Genomic DNA, 27,915 nt, shown 5'->3' on the forward strand with positions numbered 1-27,915 from the left:
CACTTCCCCCATGCACATGCAGGCTCTAGTGCTCCCACTCCTCCCGCACCCCCACCCCCACCCCCACCCCAACAGCGCTGAGCTTCTCAGCCTTTCACGTTTCCCGGCTGCTCCCGGGCCCACCCACCCGACAACCCGCATATCTGGCCCTAAGATTTGGCGGGAAGGAGGTGAGACCCCCCTCAACATAGGATCTGCAGGCAAGAGGATTGAAGATCAACTCCCTCAATGTGTCTGAACACTAGTGCCTCAGGAGGCGCTGGCTCTCATGCAGGTTGGTGCTGATACCTGCAACCTATTGGGAGAAGACCTCACTTCATGACAGGATTAAGCAAGCTCTGATTTTTATGTTTTTATGTATTCCAACAAAAGGCTTTCAACCTGAAACGTTAATTTTTTTTTCTCTCCTTCCACAGAAATTGCTGAGCCTGCTTAGTATTTCCAGCATTTAATGTTTTTATTTCTGTGATTTTCCAATAGTTTACTTTCCCCAGCCTGTAGACTTGTATAAATAAGCATTTCAAATAGAAACTGTTGAAGCACCTTACACGTTAATTTCTGAGCACTGGCTGCTGCAACAACAAAGGTTACTCGAACTATGAATGGATCTCATCAGTTTTACCAGTCGACACTTTGAAAGATGCACTTTTCCTAGGCCAGTTCTTAAAACTCCCTTGCCTTGCCTGTACAGCATAAGAACTGTATTTGTTTCATTTGTATTAGTGGAATCTTCCAAATCATTTCATTAGCATTGGTCTTTACTCCCAGTATCTTCCATATTGTTGCTTCCATTCACCTTAACGAGACAAGAACAATTCAAAAATGAGATTCACCATAATTAGCCTGAGCAGAGGAGCTATATTTACCATTTTTCTAATACATTCATGGAATGTGAGCGTCAATGGCTAGGCCATCATTTGTTACTCGTCCCTAATAGCCCTTGAGAAGGTGGCACTGAGCTGCCTTCTTGAACTCCTGCAATCCACAGTGCTGTTAGGGAGGGAGTTCCAGGGTTTTGACCCAGTGATGGTGAAGGATCAGCAAAATAGTTCCAAGTCAGGATGGTGTGGTCTTGGAGGGGAGCCTCCAGTTGGTGCTGTTCCTGTGTGTTTACTGCCTTTGTTCTTCCCGGTAGTAGAGGTCATAGGTTTGGAAGGTGCTGTCGAGGGAGCCTGGGTGAGTTGCTGCAGTGCGTCTTGTAGATGGTACATACTGCTGCCACTGTCCGACAGGAGGGAGGGAGTGATTGTTAAAAGTGGTGAATGGGACGCCAGTCAAGAGGGTTGTTTTGTCCTGGATGATGTTGAGCTTCTTGAGTGTTGTTGGAACTGCACTCATCCAGACAAGTGGAGAGCGTTCCAACACACTCCTGACCTGAGCTGGACTTGAGCCTTGTTATGTACAGCCTTAGGGACTGGGATTTAGCATCAGGGGAGCAGCTAACATAGAAAGGTGATGGGAACTATTCACAGTTTCATTGAAATGGGTTTACCACACAGTTACTTTTAAAAGTCAAGACTAAAAACTTCCATACATTTAAAATATTAGCTGTTCGAAATTTTAACAGCAAAGGTTGAAAATGTAAACATTAAAATGGAATAATCATTGAAGTAATTATTTCAGAAACTTTACATTAAGAGTTCGGCTACAGTTAGATCTTTAGAACTGATCTAGTGCTCAATTAGCTTTTAAAAAATCCGCTAGTCTACCAAGGGAGGCAATTAAATTGAAGAATGAGATTTTGGGGAATGTGGTTTGCCTCAGGCCTTATGCAAATGTTCCACAGATCCTCTTCTTCATTATCCGGAGGCATGAAGCCCAAAATAAATGGCAATACCAGAACATGAAAAGATTGTTACTGATGGACTCAACCCCTTGTGTGTAGGTAAAACACAGGTGAAGACCAGTTTATATACGTTTCTGTTAATTCTCAGATGTTTTCCTTACAGGCATCATGGCAACAGTGCCTTAGCAACAAAAGAAACTGTCTCACATGTCCACTTAGTATATTTCAAAACTTTTCCTAAGGTTAGACAAGATTTGAATCATTCCATTTCTTAGACGCAGTTAGTCCCATCTGACCACAGAATCACAGAATTATTACAGTACAGAAGGAGGCCTTTCAGCCCATCATGTCTGTGCCGGCCCTCCAAATAAGCATACTCACAATTGGTGGTTAAAACAGAGGAATGGTAATTTTGTAGTACTGAATTATTCAGTTGTTCAGCTTTGTTGGTGGCTAAATATACTCGGTGATGTGGTTTGGCACTAGACCCAATGTTTCTGAAGTTCAGCCCATTGTAGATCTGGAATTATATTATCACAGCTAGGAAACAGTAGGGTTCCAGAATTGTTCACAGCATCCCTAGGCTGTGAAGCTTGGAAGAGGCCCCAGTTGACAACTCATTATTATTCAGCAAGGCATGTTGAAAATGTGCAATGTAATGGCTGGACAAAGACAAGATTGGGTGCATCAATGTTGATTTCGGAGTGAAATAAATCATTGATAATGACTGGGTTTACAATTAAGGGACAGCCACTTGCACTTTGCAGTTGTCGGGTATTGGTGCCGGCAAAACTGTTTCCTGCACTCACTTAGCCCTGATCCCTCAATACATTATGCTCAAAATCCTCATTGCCCACCTCCTTCTAGAATGTGACTTTGCAAAGAAGCTCTGGAAAGTGATGTAAGGGTTTTTGCTGAGGTTCATCTGAGCAGCTCCATGACACAGAACCCCCCTGCTCTATTGGCTCTTCCCTGGCATACACACCAAGACAAACATCAACTCCTACTGGAAGACCATCAGATTGGTAAAGATGCTCCTTGGTCTGCCAAAAACTTGTTGGTCTTCCAGTACAATGGCTGAGTATTGCAGACAGACAACTTCCAAGGCCCAAGATGAAATGTTGAGGGATGCATTAAAAGCTGTGGCAATCCGGCTGCTGTTGCATGTGCTGACTCTTAACTGCCCTCTGCAATGGCCTCGCATGCTGCTCAGTTCAAGGGCAATTAGGAATGGGCAACAAATGCTGGCCTTGCCAGCGACGTCCACATCCCGTAAAAGAAAAAAGAAGAAAGAAAGCTTGGGGCAACCACCACAAAGGCTCAATGGGAAAAGGTCACAGTCTAAGGCCCTCCTGTTAAATTACTCTGAGGGGCTGGGATCCAGGTAAAACCCCATGGGCTGTATGCACCAGAGAATATTGGTCATGTAATGTAAATGTATATTGTAAGTATAACCTGTAACTGTAAGCATGATGAGGCGCCTCTTGGTGCCACATACTGCATTGGAAGAAATTGAACAGTATTGCACTTTATAAACGTCAAATTTGAACTGTTATTTGTACTTTTGCAAAATTTTATGAATAAAGTATATTCTTCGAGAAAAAAAAATCCTCATTCTCACCTAGAAATCTTCTGTCCTACCTCTGCAATTTCCTGCAGCCCATACCTTTGAACCCTTTATGTGTGCCTACCTCCACCATCCACTTCACTCCACAAGGTCAGCAGAACCTCAGGCATGTTCTGTGAGTCATTTAAAAAAAAAGTAGATGATTCCACGTTGCACTGGTCAAAGTTTTGATTTTGTATTCTAACCAGTTTTAATCTCATTCAAATTGGAAATTCCTTGGCTGTTCATTCCCATTCAGTGCACGTCACGGTGCTGTTTCCATAAACAGACAAACAAAACGTTGTTGCAAACACTCTCAAGTTTATCAAGATTTAAGATTTTTTGTGACTGATGCAGCTGGGGACGCTGAAGGTATTCAACACATATCTACCCTCAAGTAAGTTACTTTAAAAACTTAATGAGTTGCCTTTGAACATATTAACATCCTTTCATTTCAGCAGGACGTGCCTTGCTTGCATGTACCACGAAGAAATTCAAGAGTTGCAATGCCATGGGAACACCACCACCTCCATGTAATTCTCCAAGTCATCACCAGTCATTCATTACTGCTGGATCAATATCCTGGAATTTTTACCAATCACTATTGTGAGAGCAATATTATCAAATTGTCAAAAGGTCTACAGCAACTCAAAGAAAAGATCTATCAGCAATTTTAAGGCAACTAGGGATGGGTAATAAATGCAGTCTTTCCAGTTTGCCCATATCCCTAAAACATTTTTTTAGAAATTATGACTAATACTTATGTGCAACATCAAAAAAAGTGACAAAACTCTGCCCCCAATGGGAAACAGCTCTCACAGGAAATGCACCTCAGAAAGCTGCAGGCACATAGTCCATGTCGTTCAGCCCAGTGAAACAGGCCACTCATCGGAAGCTTCCCATGAAGACTTCTTTGGAGTGTCACTCCACTCTGGAAGCCCCAGGTCATTACCGTACTTTCCAGTCACATTTCTGCTGGATGTGTTGAATTTTCCAAACAAATATTTGAATACCATGCTGCAGTGCCCATGATTTTCTGATATGTGATAGTGTCGGTGGGTGAGGCATTGGTACTTAGTATATTTAGGCTCGTATCTTACCTTCACTCATTCTTTGTGAAATATAGGACTAAATGAAAAAGAGAAATTGTTACACTCGGCTTGTTAACCTAAATGAACAGGAGTCTTCTTATGACTACTTCAAAATATTACCAGTTTTGGAGTAAATTTACAATGACATAACCACATTACAAAGGCCTCGCTCTTTGAACAATGTGTTGACTATCTGATTTTCTCACATAAAATTATTTCCCCCTACATCAAGCAAAAGCCATAATTGTGCAGTTTCTCTCATAGGGAAAAAATAACTCCAGTCTTCCTAGTATTATCATCTATATCGCTAACTTCAGAGCTAACATTCATCTTAGTAACTTCCTAGTTCTTGCTTACTATGTGGCCTTCATTTTTGCTTTGAAATCCCTGTGCTTTGTATAATTACTGCCTAATTAGAGAATGTTTTCCTATATCAATTGATATCTCAGAGCAACCTTTCTTTAGCATGATGGCCTGAATGACTTACTGATAACAATAGAAATTAGGTGTGAGTTGTAACGAAAACATTTTGGGAAGCACTAACCAATCATATATGTCAATATAATATATGATAATAGAACAAGAATAGTGCAATAATTCTAAAAGCAGTCAGAATATCCAACAATTTATAATCTTTAGAATGATCGACCTCAACGGAGTTGGTGTATGTGGTGACCCCGCTTTCATGCCTTCAGAGTTTGGTCAGTTCCCCTGGCAGCATGAGGCAGATGGCACTCTGGATCTCCCTGACCGAGATGGTGTGGCGCTTGCTGTAGTGAATGAGGTGCGAAGACTCTGAGGTGATGCACTCTAGAATGTCGACAACGAAGGAGTTCATGACACTCATGGCCTTGGATGAGGTCCTGGTGGAAGGGTGGACATGGGTCAGCATCCTGTACACATAAATGGAATAGCTCTGCTTGTGAGATTTCCTCCACTTCTTGAGCGGTTTCTTGGTGACTTTAGTCAACGCCTTGCGGGACGAATCACCCTTCACCGCAGTCACCTCAGGCATTCCACTCGACTTGGACCAATTCAAATCATGTTAGATCCGTCTCTACATAAATCATTGTTCCTCTCTCTTTGTTCCAACACCCTGACTGTATTTCAGTTTCCTCTTTTACTTTCCAAACTAAATTTTGTCCTACCTCTGTTTAACTCCAGAAATTTCAATGCTCCTCAACTCTTCTTTAGCTTTCTCAATTGTGCCAAGATGGGTTTTCCTTTCCCCTGAACTTCTTAACCTTTCCCACATTGGTCCTGATAATCCCCCATGTGGCTTCTCTTTTCCTTCTAATTTTGCTTTACACAATGTTTTTAATTCCTTTATTGTCTCTCATTTAACCCTAGGACTCTTAAGCTTGCTTTTTTAAAAATATCTGTGTTCACGGTTACTTATTTCATTTTTCTCTCTTTCTTCTCTCCTCAGCACTCTTCTACAGATTCTATATTTATGCTTTCACAGGAGCCTTACACTTTAGGCAATTACCTTTGCTGAGTTTGCCAACTGTCTGTAAATCCTTATCCATCCAACACTCTTCTGTTCTCACAGGAACATCTTTTGTTTTGGAGAGTCAGGTTGGCCTCTGGTCTCAGAGGTTCTCAGTGCTGTGTCCAGCTCCTATTGTTTTATTTGGTAGCTGTGGGGCATCAGGCTCTGGAAGTTCAGTACCACAAGTCTGTGGATGAATCTAAGGATTGCTAGCCGCAGAGCCGGACCAGAGGTGTACATTTTCCCTCACTCATTGTGGGAATGTGCTGTGACTTGGCTCAATGACTCCTTATGTTGGCATTGTTGGGCTTGGGAAACTCACCATTTAGGGATTCGCTGGCATCAATCATGTCCTTTCTCTCTCCGGAATAGTGCATTGGAGCTCCAGTGTGTTTCCCCAAAGACCTTCCTGTCAGACCTGTAAAGTATTTAAACTAAGGGTTTAAAAATACCAAGCATGGGCCTCGCACTCTTGTTTATTATCACATTTTAAAGGAACGAGCCTCTGTTTCATGTGGTTACAAACCATAAATTAAAAAGCAGACACATTTTCTCAGGTGCTCTCATCTGTGGTATGAAGTTAAAATGTTATAGGATCTGGAAGGGAGTTCCTGTTTTCATTCCTTTTAAATTTACTGCAGACATTTTGGTAATTCTGGGCATATTCAGACCACCCAGAACTAGAAATAAGACAGCAACTCCCTTGAAATGCTAACTTGAACATACAGTGAACTGCAGCTACATGGAGCAGTGAAGAATTTCAAATTCTGGTTTCTCTATCAATTTTCCAATTATGTAGGTTACTTTTCATTGGCATTTTCCCCTCCTCATTAGGTTTTTCCATGACCAAGTGTTCAGCCTGTGATCTACAACCTGCTCTATTTATTATTGTTTAATCCTATGGAGAATGGGTACAACATGGGTAACAGGAGATATTGAAATACTAGGGTGAGACATTAGCCCTGGTACAGGAAATCCAGAGGTGCTAGGGCAAAGATACAACACAGGTACAGAGGATAGGAATACAGTAAGAACATAGGAAAAAGGAGCAGGAATAGGCCATTCACTCCTTCGAATATGCTCTGTTATTCAATATGACTAAAGCTAGTCCTCTACCTCAACTCCCCTTTCCATGTGATGTGATACATCCACAGTGCTGTTAGGGATGGAATTCCAGGACAGTGAAAGAACAGCAATATTGCTCCAAGTCAGGATGATGTGCGAATTGGAGAGGGATTTACAGGTGCTGGCATTCCAATATCCTTGTCTTTCCCAGTAGTAGATGTTGTGATTTGGAAGCTGCTGCTGAAGGAACCTTGGTGAGTTGCTGCAGTCCATCTAGTAGATGGTACACACTGCTGCCACTATGCACTGGTAGTTGAGGTGTGAATTTTTAAGCCAATGGATGGGGTGATGGTCAAAAGGGTTGCTTTGTCCTGGGTAATGTTGATCTTCTTCAATGTTGATGGATCTGCACTTATCCAGGCAAGTATATCCCATCACACTTCTCACTTGTGCTTTGTAGATAGTGGACAGGCTTTGAGGAGCCAGGAGGTGAGTTACGCATTGCAACAACTGCCCTTTGCAGCTATAGTATTTATATGGCTGTTTCAATTATGTTTCTGGTCAGTGATAACACCCAGGATGTTGATGATGGGGGATTCAGTAGTGTTAATGCCATTGTACATCAAGTTGAGATAGTTAGATTCTCTGTTGTTGGAGATGGTCATTGACTAGCACTTGTGTGGTGTGAACGTTACTTGTTACTACCAGCACACTTGTTGCAAACCACAAATGAATTCTTTAAATGTTTGTCATTGTTTATATCTGTTTGTCATTGCTTATATACTGTTGTAACTTTAAATCTTGTTTCTCAGTCTATCTTGGCCAACTAGTGCCTCATACTTACATGGTTTGCTTTCTTCAGATTTAAGACCCTAGTTTTGGACTTAACTAAATCACTCTCAACCTCATTCTAAAATTCCACATAGTATGATCACTTAAACCTAGAGGCTCCTTCTCTACAGGATTATTATTTAACTTGTTCTCATTGCACATGAGATGCTGAGAAAATGATTCCCCTGGCTGGAGAATCTAGAACACAGGGTCAAAGTCTCAGAATAAAGGGTCACAATTTGGGACTGAGTTGAGGAGATTTTTTTTCAAATGTTGTGAATCTTTGGAATTGCCTACCCCAGAGACCTGTAGACGCTTAGTCATTAAGTATATTTAAGACAGAGGTCAATAGAGTTAATTAAGAGAATTAAGGGTTATGGGGATAGTGCAGGAAGGTAGAGTTGAGGTAAAAATTCAGCCATAATCTTACTGGATGGTAGAGCAGGCTCAAAAGGGTCAAAAGGCCCACTCCAGCTCCCATTTCTTATGTTCTTATGTTTTAATACTAGATCTAAAATAGACTGTTCTCTTGATGGTTCCTTGACATACTGAACTGGAAAACTATCTTTATGCAATGCTTGAACTTGTCTTCCACATGATTACAGCAAATTTGGTTTGCCCAGTGCAAATGAGAAAATTAAATTCCCCCAAGAGGACCCTGCTTATATGCACGTCTAATTTCCTGGTTTATACATGACCTGACTTGACAAATATTGATAGGGTGCCTATAAATCACTCCGACCAGCATTTGCTGCCCCTTGGTTTTTCTTACCTCAACCCAAACTAATTTTGTATCATTATTTTCCAAGCTAAGGTCTGTTCTGTCTTCTGTTTTATCCAATCTTTTATTATGAGGCTACCCTCTTCTTTTTTCCATTTTAGCTACCTCCTTTAAAAGTCAAGTGTCCTAGAATATTTAGCTCCCACCCTTGTCAATCTGTAACCACATCTCAGGAATGGTTATGAGATCATGGTAATTACATAGGGCAGAGTTTAATACACTCCTCCCGGCAAGTTTAGTGGCAGGGGCATTTAATCAGGCAGGAGGGTGGTGGATGGGTACCCCACTGCCTTCCTGTCACTGCCTCAATTAAGTCTATGGCAGGAAAGCCCATGGATGGCCTTACGCACCCCCCACCCTGCACCCTGACCACCACCAACTGAGTCCCATAAATGGGCAATTAATGCCCACCTAATGGCCACACCCTACTGTCACTGGAATTCACCCAACGGCAGGCAGGGACTCGCCACACGGAAAACCTGAAAAGCTAACCCTGGCCTGTTTGCTTGCGGATACCTGGGGTGGGGTGGGCCCTCATTGTCAGACAGTCACTGATCAAGGACCAGGCATCGGGAAGTGGGGGCTGGTCCGCTGACAGCCACACCCTGCTCTTGCTGCTGAACCCTCTCGCTCCCTCTCCCATAACACACCCCCCCCCCCCCTCCCCCCGCCCCGACCCCCCCACCCCCCACCCCACCAATCACCATCACTTACCTGTGCCTAAGTCCACGGTCTAGGCCTCGGGTGGGTGTAATACTGGCAGCACCTACTGCCTCCCAGGGGCATGCTGAGCAATGAAGAGCTGCCAGCCTCTGATTGGCCAGCCGCTCTCAGCAGGTGGGACTTACAACCCACCTGGTGCCCATGATCGCAGGAAAAGCCAGGCACTGTCCAGTTAGATGCCTGACTGGCAATTAATGCTGCAAGCAATGTTGGGCTCTCACTGGCTCTCCAGCTAGTGAGCACGAACCCCATCGCCTCCATTAAATACTGCCCATAGTATTTTGTTTCAATCCCCATGGAGACTGATAACTTTTTAAAAATGTTAGAAGGTCAACAGCTGAAAGAGAAAAATAAGTTGATCTTTGGAGGGTATTGATATCAGAATACATCAAAATCCTAAAATGTCCACTTGAGACACTGACTTAACAAAACCAACTTCAGAATGGATGAATAATGGTATGCATTAACAAATTGGTAAATACTACCCATTTGGAACAGGGTACATATTTTCGTGGAATTTAATCAAACTTTTTTGTTTCTGCTTGAAGCCGATTTTAATATCAAATACTTAGTGGTTCCTTTACCATACTGTCAAAAGACATAAAATGGTTAAATAAACAAAAGTTATATGAGGATTCACTAAATAAATTACACAGCCTTCTTATGTAAAGCATCTATACTATCAGCTTTCAAAGTGAACACATTAATAAGATCAGCGCATTTCAGAAAAAGGCACATTATGTTGCTTTCATTGTTGTTTGCATTGCACCCCAAGCTCCTACAAAACTTAAAAGCAAAAGTTTGCTGTTGCTTTGACCTGACTGTGTTGAATTTGAAAGACTCTTGGAATTAACTAAAAGGCTGAAGTACAGAAAAGAGGCTCATAGTTAAGTTTTTTTTAAAAAAACTAATGCTAGCTTGAGTCAAGAAAATAACAAGATGTATTTTACAGCGAGAAACCCTGCAATCTACTGCAAAAACATAAGGACCAGAAATGGTATCTGCAACAGACAATGTTCTCCAGCCTCCTTGTTTGCACTCCCTCAATGTGGTGCCATTGGAGATCATAATCTAATCCTGGATTATACTGCTTCATCTTCCCATGCGTCTCAAAAAGGAATTATTCATGCTCTCCATACCAGTGGGAATGTTAGAATCTCCACACTGCTCCATTCTTGTTGATTTACAGCGTCAGTTTGGCTTTGTGGTAGCTCTCTCTTCTGAGTCAGGAGGATGTGGGTTTATCTCCGCTCCAAGACTTGAAAACATAACTGAGGTTCACACTCCAGGGCAACAATGAAAAAGTGCTGCACAATCAGAGGTGCTGTCCTTTAGATAAAATGTCAGGCTGATACCTGACTGCCTGTTCAGGTGAGCATAAATGCTTACATGGCACCAGCCGAAAAATAGCGGGAAGATTGATCCTGCCAATGTCTAGGTCAATATTTATCTCCTCTACTAATAACACCAAAACAGATTAGGTGGTCATTCATCTCATTGGTGCTCATGAGGCTACACAATGCATAAATCGGTGGCCATCCTTATCTACAAAACAACATCAATTGAACATGAAGGTCTTAAGGCATGCTAAAGATGTGAAAGGTGTTACATGACTAGAAGTTACTTTCTTTGCAAACTCGTAATCTAAAATGTTTTAGGGCCAGGGTGAATAAGTATATTCCAATTTGAAAAATCAGTTAGAAAATATAATAAATAGTGTGGAGCTTTTAATTATGGAAAATCCCTGTCTTGTATGACCCAACAATACATTTCCAACCCTTATTCAGACACTTATTAGCTTGACTTGCATTCATTTGCCTTTATCTCACTGGCTATACTGAAGAGCGGTTAACATTAAACAAATTGGAAAATGTAGCTTAGACAATTTCCAAGGCTGCAGATTGTTGTGAAACAAAAGCAAGGAGATACAAACCCTTTGAAAAATACTGTTAACAGTTCTGTTGCAGTTTCAGTTCTGTCTAAAAGACTAATCAAAAAAATAATAAACTGAAGCTTCTTTCTTATGAATTCTCTGAAAATGCCAAGTTGATTATTTCAATATGGGCTTCATCTGGCTAAGAATTGAGCAGACTCATCTAAACCAGGAAAATATTTCTTACTGTGAGAGGGAATTTGAAATTAACACTTTTAGAATTAGTGTCTCTTTAAATGAATGTCTAATATGACTAGCAAGTTAATTTGCCAAATGGTTTAGATGCACACTTCTAACTGCTGGGAACTTTGGGGGAACTTTTAACCATCAGCTGCCCATTTCTCACCTGATAAATGAGCAGCCAACAATAGGAAAAAGGTAGGAGGAGGAGGTAGGATTGCCAACTCTCCAGGATTGGTCTAGAGTCTCCAGGAATTAAGATCAGTCAGGACACTGTTGTGTGCAACCGTGGAGAAATATCATTGGGATATTAAACAAAGCAGTTCTTCTTTCATTTTTTTTTGAGCACTTCTCTTTACCGGATATAAAAATATTGAAAATGCAAAAAAAAAAGCCAAGCATCATTCAAATGGGCAATGAGTCTTTTTGCTTTCCAATTGGCGTAGGAAGACAGTGCATCACAAGGATGGATGTGTTGGCTGACTAATGACTGGAGCATGGGAACAAGTCATGTGAGGAAACCTCCAGAAATACATTTAGTCTGAGCTGGTAACCCTAGGAGGAGGACAGCATCCTGGCCACTCCATTGGCTAGGACTAAAGATACAATTTCCAGGTGGAGCTGTAAATAAGTGAGTGACACGCCTGTTTGAAATAGGGAGGAGACTCTGTGAGTGTCGACATAGTTACAAGGGCCTGATTCCAATTTTTAGGTACAAGTAGGCAGAGAGTGCCAGTCTTTCTCTACCCATTTATACCAGGCTTCAAGAAGACTAGCCAACAAGACTTATAAAGAGGGCTAGAAGTCAGGAAACTTTTAATTTGGTCTTGGCAAAGAGCCAACAGTGTTCTTCTTGGCCCTCAGAAGAAATCTGTCATGCTGCTGGTCTGTTTGGGGCGCTCACCAGAATCATCACCCCCTCCCATGCCCAAAGGCCCCACCAGTCACTTGGCTCAGCGTGGGATTCAGCCAATTTCGCAGCCTTCCATAACTGGCAAGCTATTAAGGAGAGTTAAAGAGACAATTAGCTCGGACCTAATGTGAAATGGTAGCTCCGTCAACTTTGCATCCATTTCAGGTGAATACTAATGGTTCACACCCTTTGCGTTTAAGACCCAGCAGCAGTTGACAACTGGGTATTTTGCCGTGATTTATTTTGTGAGATCTCAACAACACTGTTGTGAATTCCATCAGACACATTGGCTTTCTCCTGCTGACAGAATAGCCAGGAGGCACTTATCTAATTGCTCAGCACCTCAGCTTCTACAGGTTGAATGGAGACAAGTGGTTATGACAGGCAGATGAGGAAAAGTAATGGCTAATTCAAAACATATTTTTCTGAGCATTCAGCTTGCATTTTACAACAAATCCAACTCTGAGTGAAATTCCTCCCATCAATATTTTATCAACACTGTTGATGTTTCAAAAGGAATTACTCATTATGTGTTCATGGCAGATTTCTTTTTAGAAAAATTACTGACAGGAGGAATTTTACCCTCAAAATAACCTGAGGAAGTACACAGAGAAATTTAATCTATTAGTTTCAAAACAGTGCATGTTTAGGAAAATTCTTCTCTATAGGAATAAATCCCTCACCATGAATCTTTGATGGTCGTTATTTGGTTCAAAGAACAATTATGTATCATCTCGGCAGGGTTATGATCGAGTTTTGTAATGCATCCTGTTCAATCTTGATTAAGCCAAATGTGACTTTAATGATTGTCATAAAATCAAAAGGGCTCAAGACTATACTACTGTTCACATGCCCTTACGAAATGCTTTAGTTCTCTGTTTTAATGAAGGGGTTAACCCATTTAAAATAAGTGGGCAATAGTCTGTGCAGGTTTATTTTGCTTCCTTTGAAGTAAATTGGTAATGTTTTCTTTAAGATAGTGGACAAAGACATTTTATCCAAGCATGTGACATATTTGTTTACCAGTATTTTTTATTTTTGTAAAGAGAGCACTTGTATTTATTTGCACTCTTTCATAGTCGGAGGAAAATTCAAAGTCTTTCACATGCATTGAATTACTTTTTAAAAAAATAATGTAGGCAAATACATCAGCCAATTATCACTGAATAGATTTCCACAAACTTATAAATAATCTGTTTTTGGTAGTGATTAGGGAGGAATGTTGACAAGACAACTTCCTGCCCTTCTTCCTGTCATACTAAAGGGTCCTTTATGTTCACTTTACCAGTTGGGCAGAGCCTACTATAAGCATTTCAACTGAAACTGGAATTTTTGACAGTCCAGTGTTTCTTCAGTACTAGGGTATTAGCCTAGATGTGTTCAACTCTTGGAGAGGATTGCTTAAACTCATAATCTTCTGGTTTAAATGCAAGGGTGACTACCAATTTAGCCAAACTGTAGTCCTTATTAAACTAAATTTACTTACGTTACAACAAATTTCATTAACATTCAGCGAGTGCTTTGGGATTGCTCTCACTAAATATATTGCATTGGTGTAAAAGCCCCACGTTATACACTACTGTGTGCTTAAATGGATTTGTAATATAAGGAGTTATGTGTACTCTAAGTACCAGTCTCATTGGGACAGTTAGTCCTCTGGTAAGATCCAAAAATGTTAAAATTAAGCTTTTAAACATGGTTTTGTGCCAAGCTTCACTTATATTGCAGCAGACATAAACTCTAAGCAGTGTTGGGCTATATCTTAAGGTGATCTTACACCTCTTGTCTGAAGTACATTTTAGGTGACTTCATACCTAAATTGTACTGCACTGTTTATATCAATGGAAATCTCAAACTGCTTTGAATCAGCATAACATATTTAGTATAAATGGCCTATTTCAATGTTCTCACTGCAGTTTAAAACTGTATAAAACTGAACAATTTCTCTGGACAGAGATTTAAAAAAATACTGAATACTAAAAATTTGCAATGAACAACAGAAAAGGCGAATACCAAATAAATCGCTGCAGATGCTGGAAATATGAAATAACTGCAGAAAATATTGGAAATTCTCAACAGGTCTGGCAGTGTCTGTGGAAAAGAAAAATAGAATTAACGTTTCGAGTCGATGACCCTTCAGCAGAATGAAAGATCACCGACCTGAAAACTCAACTTCTGCTTCTCTCGCCAGGTATGTTGCCAGGCTAACAGAGAAGCCCGTCAGCGCCTGAATGTTTTCGGAAGCTCTGGTGGTGGCTCGTGCCTTCCCACCCCGCCCCCAGATGTTGACCGGCCCAGTGGACATTGCAGTTGTTTCTATTTCAACAGTGGGCATGCAGCAACGACTCAATGAAACCTATTGGCCCTGATGACAACTGGTGATACGAGGAAAAATGCTGGAAATACTAAGCATATGAGGCAGCATCTGTGGAAAAACAGAGTTAACAGTTCAAGCTGATGATCTTTCTGTTTTCTCTCTCCCTGGTTGATGCCTGGGCTGCTAAATATTGCCAACCTTTTCTGCTCTTATTTCGGATTTACAACACTTAACAGTGTTTTGCTTTTGATCGAAGGTTAGATTGTTTTGGTTAAGAGTGAAGAGGTCTCCCACGAAATACTTATGAAAACTTAGGACAATCCCACTCCTTGTAACCTCCCACCCCCTCCCAAAATTAAATACAGATTCATAAAAGAGAAACAGGAGATCCTAAATATCTATTTTGGCATCTAGCTAAATATGCAACATCCAAACAGTCAAGTCCACAAACCTTGTTGACATTAGAAATCAAAGCGTGTGCTTCTGATAGAACGAATAATGTTCCTTTCTGGGTGTGTCCCTCAAACACAATCACCTCATCTCTTATGTCCATGTACCAACATGTAGCAGGCGCCCACGCTATTAGAAATGTACCAAACGCGTGCACATGACGAAATGTCCGACTAGTTTCAGGTTAGAATCAGCCTTGTCCTTAGCTCACAGTCTGCACCTGTAGTGGCGATACCGTCAGCGGATGGACGGCCTGTCCCTTTTAGGGCCATTCGCCAGGAAATGCTGGAATATTCTAAACTTTCTCACCGCATCTAAATGAGCTCTTAATGATAATAAAGCGTACAACAACTATCAACATTTCAGTTTGAACGAAGTATAAAAAGTGACCTATTAAAAGATTGTTTAAACCGCGTTACGATACTTACAGCATCCTGTCTACTGGATAATTATGAACCGCTGGTGGCAAGTTTGCTTATGATGAACTTATGCTTTGGCAAGATTATTAATAAATGAAGATAAAATTACAAATTATGGGCTGGCTGAGCCTATACGGGAGAAACACTAGGTGGCACCATTGCACATCGAATAATGTTCATCAGACTGCGTTACTGGTTTAAAAAACATGTGATTGGCTTTCCCGTTTCTTGACTTGGTCTCCCAGCGTCAGAAATGTCCTTATACAATTCGTTATTTGAAATATGATCAATGGGAGGTGCATTTTTACTCACATCCACAATAATAAAACAAGCTGTAAATTATGTGTTCCAGTATCACCTTCAAGAAACAGTGTTAAAATGATACATGTTGCTCTAGAACTTGTCTGAAACAAGATAAACTCACTTTGTTACGGTGGTTTCTGACCAATATGTTAATTCATCACAACCTGATCCATAAGGAACACAAAATCCGTCCCGTTTACCTTGAATTTAATTACAATTGCTGAAGGTTGTTTTCAGATGCAGGGGCAGGTAACGTATGAGAAATAGTTCGGGGTGGGGGGGGGGGAGAGAACAGCTCAAATTGGTAAAACTAAATAAGGGGTGCAGAGGACTGTATTTTATTCATAGTTTGCTTTATTATTCCCCCAATCTTCTGGTCTGTGGCCTTAAATAGAAAGCCACAAAGGTAAAATCCAGTAACGCAGAGAGGTGGTAGACATGTCTCCACCTGACCATATGAAGCTGGGGCAAGCCATGCCCACATAATTCATGTCAAGCACATATTCAGTTTTATGTGAAATATTACAAGTTGAAAGGGCATGTGGTCATTTGCAGGGCCCAATTTAAAATAAAGACGATCGGCTGGACCAGCCTGATCTCTAAAAGTAGGGACCCCGTTTTCTACTGGATGACTTGAACCTTCAGTCAGCTTTTTGGTTGCTTTACACACGTTTATTTTCCTTCACTTGCATCCAAACTGCGCTAGTGTCGGTCCTCATAAAGCGAGGACATCTTTCTAAGGAGTCGGGTAATTCTGCCCACGTCTTGATCGCTCCACTCTCCAGGTGGGTCAGGCAAACCCACTACTCATTTTGGCCGCGATTGCATTCACGCGGCGCCGCTCGGCGGGGTCATTCCGCCGGTGTAAATTCTGTGGAGCGCACCTTTGGCGGGTGGCTACCCGTGAGTCACACACGCAACCTTTTGCTTGTCTACGGTTTCCCGTCTGTTCGGGGCTCACTGTGGAAGGGTGTTTCGCAAAAAAAAAGGTGGAGACAGTATTGTGTTTATTTTTCCTCTCTTAGGGCGTCTGAAGCCTTGGGAAAACCTGCGGCACAGGTTAGACCACACCTAGGTCCCTGAAACCAAAACACTTGGGTTTGAAGTAGTTTTCTAGATTTATACAACCCCCCAGTACCTTAGTTATGTTGCATTTAAAAAAAAATACAATTGAAGTTAGATAGACGCTTTAAAATTGATCTGTGGATTACAGATTAAAGGCTTTAGACGTTTACGTGACAATGGCTGATAAATTGTATCAGCTAAAAAACATTATTCAGTTTAAAGCCCATTTCGATGAAATCAACCTGAAGTTTGAACTGCCTGCAAGCATTAAGAAAACAACTCTTCAATGTGCGTGAAAACACAAATAATCAGACGATCACTCGCAACATTTAAATATATATTTCCTTTGTAGTATTTTTTTAATGGAAAACATAGCTGGAAAAAAAAACAAGCCAGGATTACCGCGCCCCCTCTCCCCACCCCTGCCCATGTAGGTCACCCTTTTAAGAAATAAAACCAGTTATCAAACTGAGGTGTACGAAAAACACGAGTCGGAACTTGTTGGAGTTTTTCAAGCCCCTTAAAATGCATGTTTGGAGGGAGCATCTACAAAAAGGCAGACACTTTTAATAGTTGAGGAAGAGTGATAATAGACTTGGCTCCACAAATATGAGCGTGGGAAGTCTGAAAAACTTGGACTGCTTCTCTCGGCGACATCTCTGGAACCAATAAGCTTCCTGTATCCACCCTTCTGTTCCATATAATTAGGGCTTTAACCACGCTGGGCTTGTTAGGTTACATCAGTTTGCCTTGAGTTGCAGTTGCTGTAAGGATCTCGTCTCCTCGAAGCAGAGTGATGAGTGCATAGTCTGAGCTTTGCATTTTAAAGATTAAATCGTCTTTTTCTGTAAAAAAAAAAGTATATTGTTTGGAACAATGAGTGGAACTTATGAGAAAAAGCTACCTGGGCTTCTGACCGACATCCAGGGCTCAATGGGATGTCACCCTGCGAAAGATTCTCCTACTCTCCCAGAATCTACGGCGACGGATGTTGGGTACTATAACCCCCAATCCTGCCACCCTCAGCACGATTACTATCCGACTTCAGCCTATTCTCAGCCCGTGAACCACTATCCATATCATCAGTTTAATCTGAACAACATCCAAGGGCCTGGCTCCTATTCACAAAAGCCCGAGTATGCTTACAACAATTCGTACCGTCAGTATGGGCACTTCAACCGGGATCCTCAAATGTCAGCGGCTGAGAGGGGTAAGGAGCCTTGACATTTGCTTTCGCTGTGCCCGAGGAGCGATTTGAAAGTTGCTCCGGTAGGACGCGAAGTGCCGTCTGCGTAGTCACATAATACTGCACTTCCCTTAGAGAAGAGAGCTTGAGGTATGGAGGAGGTCTGCTGCTTGCATGACTGCCAGGCGGTAGATTGTAGTGCGGTCTTTGTATCTGAGCGTTCATACCTGGCGGAACGCTTCTTAAAGCGGTAGCTTCAGTTTCTTAGGCGCGAAATGACCTGAAACAGCTGGAACACTGCACAAAGGTTTATGTGTTAGAATGGAGTGTTTAGCCTGATAGACCTACACACATATTTTCTTTATCAACCAATACGCATCCAAGCTAAGTAAGGTGCCACTCAATAGTACACCACAGGCTGTTTAGCACTTGGTTAAGGGGCTGCATTGTAATTTTTTTTTTGACCCACTCGATGTGACCAAAGCGATTTCGGGTGCCGAATAATTTTAAGAATCGTCAACAGGCGCGTTTGGCAACATCAAACAGGAAGTAACAAATGTTCATTCGAGCAATGGCTGAAACTGATGCAAAATTAGTTGCACTACAGACAAAGCACGAAGCGACCTGTGAAAGGAAAACTCATGTTGTGTATTTAACAGGGTCTGTGTTTTTTTGTTTCACTTGATGAGGAAAGAGTAGAAATTAGCACCCGATCCAGAGTGAGGAAGTTAAAAAGACATCACGGCCCAGCTCATTGCTAATCAGTGACACCAAGTGCGCGCTCATTGTGTATGTGGGAATGAGGCAGACCCTGTGTCTGGACACTTTGAACCCAACGGGGGTTGTGAGACCAGAAACTCGGCTGGGGGAGGGGGCATTGGGTCCGGGCTAGGCTTAGGACCATGAACTGGTTTCAGCACTTGGCCGGAATGAGCTTGCTTTGCTCAGGCTCGCTGTTTAACCTGCTCGCTTTGCGAAGAGGCAACGGCGTTGCGAATTGGGAACCGGGAGAGTTTGAGTGTTAATTCCCCGTTAAAGGGACAAACACAGGTTAGACTGGTCGCAGCATTCTGGAAAGATTGTCCTGAGTTCAGCTTCCTCGTTGGGGGCACGTGTGCAGTTTCACCGTGCCCGGGCGCCTTCCATAATCCTTTATTGGCACACGACACATATAAATACATCAAATCACAAATAAACAAGATTATACTGTGTTCGGAAGAGGCGGAAAACCTGAAAGGGGACTTCACTATCCAGATGAGATAAAGTTCTGGGTTGTGTCTTGTGAAAATCATTATCAATAATTAGTAGTAGTTTCCCCCCTCTTTCTGTAATTTGTACCAGGAAATAAATCATTGACTTAACTCGCAGAATGACAAATACACAGTTTTGAAAGTATTTTTCTGTCGTATCAGTCGAATTTCTCATGTCCTAAAAGAATTCTGTATTCCCTTTGATTTATTTTGCATTCACAGCCTGAATTGAAATGTAATGGGGGCATTTTTCTGCCTAGTCTGAACTCTTAACTGCTGCGGTTTATGTGTGTGTTTTTATTTCAATATGAAGCCTCGACAATTCCGAGAGTCTGTGTTTCATTTGTGTTTTTTTTTTCCCTCTCATCTGCTTAAGTTTCAGTGAAAGAAGAACCGGAGCCCGAAGTGCGAATTGTGAACGGGAAGCCCAAAAAGATTCGCAAACCCAGGACAATCTACTCAAGTTTCCAGCTGGCGGCTCTGCAGAAACGCTTTCAAAAGGCGCAGTACCTGGCATTACCTGAGCGAGCAGAATTGGCAGCCTCCCTGGGACTTACGCAAACACAGGTACACTCTACCCCGTAGTATCGGTGCACCCATGGCCTTTACATCCCACCCAGCACCCTTGGGCTAAGGCTTGCCCTGGGTGGGTGCAATAAGTAGCTATAGTGATTTAAGCTCCACACCCGCCTAACTGCTGAGCCATGCTATTCATTTCTTTTCTCTCTCTGCATTGGCTCAAAAGCAGGTAAACCAGCAATCTGCACCACGTTACCCGTGATAATGCAACTTTCAATGAAAGTTCTCTCTCCATATTTGTTTCTGCAAACATTTCTCTCAATCTCACATTACCATACTTGCATAATCCATTCTTTGTTTATTTTTCAGAATCCATACAGTAGCTTAAATAATCACTCAGAAATATTTATGTGATTTTGCATGTTTTATTATAGATCTTTACATGGTTTGTCTTTCACTGACTGGTTATTGCTTTTGCCACTAGAAAAATTGAAAGCTGTTACTTGCACTATGTAGGGCAAATTCTGTTCAGACGTGCATAGAACCGTTTTAATACAAGTATTGACTAAATCAGTGGCAAAGAGGGATTTAGCATACATCCTGTGTTGTGCCTACCTGCTGACCTATGTAGTTCTCTATTAGTTCTCTAGCACAGGAAATAAATGGAATCAAGACAACAACATGAAAATATTTCAACCAAAAGTATTTCAAAGGCCTCAGAAACATGTTTTCACATTTTTTCTCAGTGTGTTTGTGTTTGGGGCAGTGGTGGTGAGGGGGCAGGGTTGGGGGGGGGGGGGGGTGGAATTGGATTAATACGAATTACACAGAGGATCCAAGGAGTAAAAGAATGGACTCCATCAAGTTCCATTTTTAAGTACTTAAAAATATTACAGGGATTAAATAGAAAGTACTAAAGATTGACTACTGAAATAGATGTGTCTTTAGTCCCAGACATCATAAAGGGATAACAGTAAAATTGTTCCCACAGTCATAGTTGTACTTATATATTTATATATTTCAGAAGGGTGGATTTTTAACGGCACCTTTAGTTAAATGTTTACATGCTCCCTCTATCATGTTGTTGACACTTGACAATGAAGTCTTATCACCAATTCTATTTTTCTCTTTCCCACCTGCTCAGGTGAAAATCTGGTTTCAGAACAGAAGATCCAAGTTTAAGAAGCTATACAAAAATGGAGAGCTCACAATGGAGCACAGTCCCAACAACAGTGACTCCATGGCGTGCAATTCACCACCTTCTCCAGCCGTGTGGGAGAACCATAGTTCAACCAGGAACCCCCTCCAACATCAAGCCCCGCATAACTCGTCTCAGAGCTACCTGGACGACTTCAATCACTGGTACCCACCCCACCCCTCAGGCTCTCACTTACCAGCAACAAACTCACTGCACCAGCCACCACCTCAGAGTACTGGAGCAGTCTACTAAAACTTTTATTTTTACTTCAGAACTTTGAAACTCTTGACTTTTTGATCTCTTGCTGTTTTGGAAAACAACAACAACAACTTGCATCTCTATAGCTCCTTTAAAAGTAGGGGGGAAACATCCCAGAGCTCTTCACAGAAGTGTCAAAAAACATAAATAAATTAATGAATAAAGCTCTACATCCACGCTGCAGAAGAGCCTGGAAAGCAGAAATAAACTTTCAGCATTCCCCCCCCATTCATTTCTCTTGTAAAACACAGCAGTTTTGTACAGAATACCAAAAACTGTATAAATGAGGAACAAAATGGGGGTATTTTGTAACTGTCAGTTGTCAGATCTCCACTGCACACTGAACCGTTATAACTTTTCCCAATTTTAGTAACAAGCAACCTTCTGCATTCCTTTGCCTATGTTTTGTTATATTATTTAAGTTTTTTTGATCTATTGGAGTGGTTAAATTATTACTGCCTGTATATTATTAGAGAGTAGCGGCCAGTTTGTTTGATGTAGCAGATAATAATGTATTCATTGAACTATGTCCAATGCAGTAAGATTAAAAAGTGCGGTATTCACTGTAAAATAGGAAGTCAGTTTGCAATAGACAATATAATGGAGCACAAACTGTCTCAACGAATAGCAGGAACTCTATTTATGATGCTCTGTCAGGATATCTTTTTCTAAAAAAAACTGTGTATATAAAATTTTACACACCAATTGTAAAATAATAATTAAGCAAATCCTTGCGGGTAATTTTTAAGAATATATGTGACACTGGGAGGAATTCCTCAAATACATGAAAATTTCATTGCAATTATTTGGCTTGTAAAGGACATCCAAGAAGCACCAAACTCTGTTGTAATTTACCTTCTGTTTTGTAATAAATATTTTAAATGCTTATTTGATGATGTTCTTGAGAATAATGTTAATAAAAAAAAATCATTCCACAACTTGAAAGCTGTTGACAAGATAGCTTACTCAAAGCTCGACTCTGTATGGTTTGAACCCCTGTATTCACGTCGTGGACAGACACTAAGCTATAAAAGTCACCATAAAATAATTAAATATTAATACTTCCACCTGAAGTTGCATTTTAATCGGAGTGCATCCTTTGACATTGATTTTCCATCATACACATTCTGAAAGTTACAGTTAAGCAGGATGGTGACCTAGAGTTACACCTGCATTTCACTGAGATTGAAGGGCTTCTATAGAGAGATGTACATGGGTTAGTTCACCGACATATATTGTTGCCCATTTCCTCAAAAAGGGCTGGGTAAAATACCGGAATAGGATGAAATATTAAATCACACACATTCAAACAAATGAGAACTCCACATAAAGGCAGCATGTGGATAGTAAATAGTTAAACGTACACCCATCTCCTGCTATTAAAGGCAGTTTGGTTTGAGGGCTGCGTGCAAAAGCTCTATAGGCGACAGCCAGGCAGACATTCTGGAGACACTGAGTTGCGTGGAGCAGGATTTTATTAGGCACGACTGCCAGAAAAAAACTGCTCCATCGCCTGGGGTTAATATCGTGCTAGAGCTCACATACCAGCAAGTGCATCAAAGCTGTTGCAATTGCCAGGCTGACTGCAACAGGAGCTGCCTGATTTAACCCTATTCTTACCGAACTCAACCTCGGAATACAATACAGGTCCGCATTTACTATGTAAAGGACCTGTACACCCGGGAGGGGAGTGGGAAGGGGTGGTGCTTGGAAGTGGAGTTGGAGAGGAAAAGATTTCCAAGTGACGAAGTTTACTCGCTATTTCTCCCTTTGTTGTGCAACAAAGTAATGGTCATTTTGGAAATATACTTAAATAGATTTCTGTGTCCTTTAGGTAATAACTTAAATCAGCAGTTCTAAAGAATTCACCATTTAAGTTGCGAATCCATACAGGAGGCGGGTTATAGGGAAACGAGCTAGGCGGGAATGTGGAGTTGGGACCACAATCAGGTCAGCCATTATCTTACTGAATGGCGGAGCAGGCTCGAGGGGCCGAATGGCCTACTCCTGCTACGAATTCGTATTTTCGCATACGGGTCCAACGGTCTTAACTGTGAAAACAAATGCATTTTACTCCTGACAATCTTTAAATAATCTTAACGCTTATGCTTCGGCCTCGCCGAAGAAAGCAAAGCGTGTTTATAGTTGTAAAAGTAAGACAACCAATGCCAATATTGTAGATTTATTTCTTATGCAAGTCCTGGATATCGAATTTGTACAGTCCTTTCTGCATATGAACAGATCAGTGGGTGGTCCATTTTACACCATTCCTGATTTAGTTGCACTGATTTGCACATCTATACATATAGACAGTTAGTCCCCTCAATGTTCCCCCCACGTAATGTGGACACGCGTGCGGTTTATATTGTATTGAAACATACAAGCGCGCCGTCCCTAACTACAAATCAGAGGGAATCCGTACTATTTGCAACAGCACTGAAGCTTGTGAGTCACGGTTATTTTTCTCCGCTTGTGTACATAATGGTGCTAGCAATAAATAAGGCTGAGTAACAGGCACGCCGCATTAAGAAATATCTTAGGTAGTAATTAAAATGACATGACGAAATCCTAAAAGTGGTCTCCTCGTTGCAATTGAAGGGAATGCTTGTGTCATGTTGCACAGTATACGCCGTAGTGTTCACTCCAAGAAACTCAAAGCCCGTGGGTAAAGACAGGTTTGGAACTTTTAGAATTGCGCTGTTTAGCAGGATGCGACTGGAGTCCGATAGGCAAGTTATAAACACTGAATCCCTGTTCTTAGGAATGCAATGTTATTCATGGCTGTGTTCTCTGTAATGATAATTTTTTTTCAATAAATCTAACAATTCCACCTACTCTTTAAAAAAAAATCACTCAGGAAGAGCTTGGACCACTGGTCAATGATTCATCTCTTATTTCAATCGGTAATGGCACCTGTAAAAATGTGGAACAGGAGAGTTTCCGAATGTATAATTCAAAAGAATGACATTATTTGCCAGACCATATGTAGAGGATGCGTTAAACATCAGCTATAGGCTGCAGGTAAAAATGCAACGATCATTTATCAGTCATCATCGTGAAATGTGCAGACATATTGGTTGAACACATTATCAATTATCGCAGATCATATTACATACTGTTACAACATCCCAGTAACTACATTGTAGATTTAGCGATATATTATGCATGCACAACTTTCCCGTAATCACACATATTTTCCAGTAAGGTGCACGGGACATGCATTAGAAGCGTTCAAATAAATGAGTATTTAGTATGATGCCAATGAAAAATCGCGCTACTTCCACTGATGAACAGTTCTTGTAAATATGTACAGATATATGCCCGGCTATGTGTAATGTACAGGGACAAGTCCAGCAAGACGTTATGGCTGCTTGGTGACACAATGTATGCAAATATTAATCTCGGGGAGGTTGCGATCTTAATGAATGCCCAGTTTTGTGTCGAAAGCATCGTGCTAGCCTCAGCAATCTGCAAAAATGGCACGAACGCTAATTACTTTAGTCTGATAAGCGTACTCTAAGACGCGGCCCATGTGGAAACATGCAACATTTTCAATGCGTTTTTGTTTAGAGAAATCGACAGAACCACGGCATCATATTTTTTTTCCATTTTAATCCCATGTACTCCCTCGGCGTTGCAATTCATGCCAAAGGAACATCATAGGTTGACATTGCGGCCAAGATGTAGAGTAATTTGTATCATTATACTTCATGAAACCTTACGGTATGATATATTTTACATATCAACATCAGGAAGCAACAGCTCCACGTTGAACACCGAGTAAAATACAAAAAAAAACAATTGTTGCTTTGTAAATTTAGCTCTATGCCATAAGTTGATCTCTGGAGGAAGTGTAAACATGATTGCCAGTTCATCAAGAACAGGTTCGTATTACAGTTCAGAGCCATGCACCCCGGCCTCAGCGTTACATATACGGAAACGTTGTATTTAAAATTCAGCGGAGAGATTAATTTCCATTCTTGATTTATCTCCACAAGTGAACTGGTTACTATCCATTCATTTCATTGGCTACTTTGTGGTGGAATTTTAGATTATTTTATGTGACATTTAACATTTGGAAGGATATATTTCAAAGGAACAATCTCTAGCCTATTATTTATGAAGTGGTTTCCTTAAGCAATGTATAAAAATCTGTTCCTGTATGGTGGCGAAAGATATAAATATGTTGAATATGAAAAAATATTGCAAATGCATTGGTTTCAATCACACACGCGGACCGGTATGTAAATTAATGTAACTACATAGTGCTTCATGCAGCGTGCTAAGGCTTTGCCTAACTCTACATCTACATTAATGGTTGTAATTGATGGTGTCGGGTATACAATGAAAAAAACATCGTTTAAAAATTGACTGAAAAATTAAAGTGGAGGCTATCTAAATCCTGGTATATTGCGTGACACAGGTAGAGGGAGCAGCGGACTGCAATCATTTCAGTAAGGATAGCAAAGATAATGCTGTTTTAAGAAGGACGCTTTGCAATACAAAGAGAAACGCGTAAATACTTAGTAAAAGCTGTGATTTAAAAATAGCCCGCCCATTGACAGAAAGAAAGTGAAACTGGTGCGGGGTGGGGGTTGGGGTTTCGGGTTGGGGGGGGGAGGGGGGAGGGAGTGTAATTAGAAATTGGCTAAGACTTCATTTTCATTGTTGCAAAATGTCTATATCTTGAAATATTGCACAATGTGCCAAAAAAACGAGAATATTAGTGTTGTGCGACGGAAGTTGAAAGATACGACCAGTGTATCTACTTTCAGCAATACGTGTGTATTTTAACTAAGAAATGGATGGCATATAACAGCGTTTCGAAATCACTACAAAACATTTATCATGTAACAGCCTCCCTAAGAGCAATATTCAAGTGTAACTCTTTGCGGACTGGAGGGCACCAGTTGCGTTCAATTATACTCCACAGCTTGGGAGCTATAAAATATTGATTAAGCTACTTGAATTGCTATAGCGTGCTTCAATGAAGTAGAAGCGCTGAGAATCCTTTGCGTTATGTCAGGGTGCTGTGCAGTGCGGCTCGCTGCAGCCTAAGGAGGGTTAAAACGAGTCCCCTTCCAACATTCTTGTCAATTGAACATACTGTACCATTCGGGTCGGGAGCTGCGAGGCTGGTGTCCCTCTCCCAAGGCTGCAGTCACATCTTCGGCTGAGATCCGGGACTATTGTATTCACAGCGTTTAAAAATCCTTGGCGGTAAACATCAAAGAGAACAGCAGAATTTCATTTACATTGTCGGAACCCAGTCTGACCTTACAACTTTTTTTTAAGCGATCACAATGGAAAGTATTTCAACTATGTCCATGAAAAGGACCCTCAGCTCACCTCAAAGGGCCACTTTCCCAACCTCTCTCTCCACACACACAGACACAGCAGTCAAAGAGAAAAGGGGTAAAATAGCCCAGCCTGATCTCGGCTCCTCACTGTGGATAAGCAGTGTCCTTCTTAGATTTACCGGAGAATGCGTCCCAGAGGCTCATAATAATAAAAAAATAATCCGAACTGTAATTATATCTGTACGATTTGTATTCATCAAACAGCCCCAAGTTCGTCAAAGAGAAGAGTAAATAATGAATTCAGTTCTCTGGAGTTCCTAAACCTTTCCAGTAATTATGCTGTTTGGAAGACTATACGTAGGCTGTCCAGATTGGACTGCTATTATTATAATCTCAAGCTTTAAAATTACCTATAATTTGCAAAGATGAGCAATTTCTCTATTCAACACATTTTATCCCATCTCTCGATGAGTAAACATGGCCAGTAATAAAGGCTAATTGAGCTGAGAATATAAAGAGGACGCTGATAGCAGAATTAATTCACACTTGGAGCTTTAACCAGAGCTAGCAGCACCGGCGTTGTTAGCTCCATTTCCTGCACTTTTGCTGCATGTATTTCAGGGGAGGAGGGGGAAAAAAAGGCTGACAAATTGCCATTCTTTGCAGGCTGCAAAATAATTTCTTGAGTAAATACCAACCACAGCAGGTAAGCCATAGCCTTCGCTTATGCTTCTCATATGCTCTATAACAGATATTGTCTCCAGTAAGACTAAGAAATATAATGCCCTATGTATTGAATGTGTCGGTTAACGGAGAGAAATGCTGGGATGCCCAGCAATATTGCAAAGCAACATGTTAAGCTTCGGTCTGTGAGGCGAATGTGTGTTCTGCTCACCCCTGTGGTTGTATGTGGTATGTTTGCTTTTTGCCTCGAAGGCGTTCTTTTCTTAATGTTTGGCAACCTGATTCGGTCTATTATTAGTCATACATGTTTTCTGTATCGATGGTCGATCCGTTAGGGCGCGTCTGAGCTAGTCTGCTGCAAGCTATGGGCAGAAATATCGACTAATTATTCAAATTTCCATCGTGCGGTGTGCGGGGGGTCAATGGAAAAACCAACAAGCTGCCTCCATGACATCAGCTAAGATGCAAGTCTTTTTTAAAAAAATAATTCCACACCCACTTATGATTTCCTTGTGTGTTCCATTATCCCAAAGGCAGATCGAGTGCACGAGCATGATTTGCCTCC

The 27,915-nt window shown here is 41.2% G+C and overlaps 1 protein-coding gene and 2 long non-coding RNA genes across 3 annotated transcripts; 1 reads left to right on the forward strand and 2 right to left on the reverse strand.

Annotated features, from left to right (window-relative positions):
- Positions 1 to 499: 499 nt before the first annotated feature.
- On the reverse strand, positions 500 to 15,251 carry LOC121269260. The gene is made up of 3 exons (XR_005941325.1): positions 15,170 to 15,251; positions 6,298 to 6,393; positions 500 to 796 (listed from the first exon to the last, which is right to left on the reverse strand). It is a non-coding gene; the product is annotated as an uncharacterized LOC121269260 (long non-coding RNA).
- A 2,433-nt stretch (positions 15,252 to 17,684) lies between these two features.
- Positions 17,685 to 22,433, forward strand: dlx3b (distal-less homeobox 3b). Its single transcript, XM_041173716.1, has 3 exons — positions 17,685 to 18,165; positions 19,768 to 19,958; positions 21,055 to 22,433. The coding sequence occupies exons 1-3, from the start codon at positions 17,832 to 17,834 to the stop codon at positions 21,358 to 21,360; spliced, it is 831 nt and encodes a 276-aa protein (XP_041029650.1). The 5' UTR covers positions 17,685 to 17,831; the 3' UTR covers positions 21,361 to 22,433.
- LOC121269190 lies at positions 18,114 to 26,791 on the reverse strand. The gene is made up of 2 exons (XR_005941318.1): positions 26,479 to 26,791; positions 18,114 to 18,438 (listed from the first exon to the last, which is right to left on the reverse strand). It is a non-coding gene; the product is annotated as an uncharacterized LOC121269190 (long non-coding RNA).
- Between the last annotated feature and the right edge of the window lie 1,124 nt (positions 26,792 to 27,915).

Source organism: Carcharodon carcharias, chromosome 23, assembly GCF_017639515.1.
Source record: "Carcharodon carcharias isolate sCarCar2 chromosome 23, sCarCar2.pri, whole genome shotgun sequence".
Classification (NCBI taxonomy): Eukaryota; Metazoa; Chordata; class Chondrichthyes; order Lamniformes; family Lamnidae; genus Carcharodon; species Carcharodon carcharias.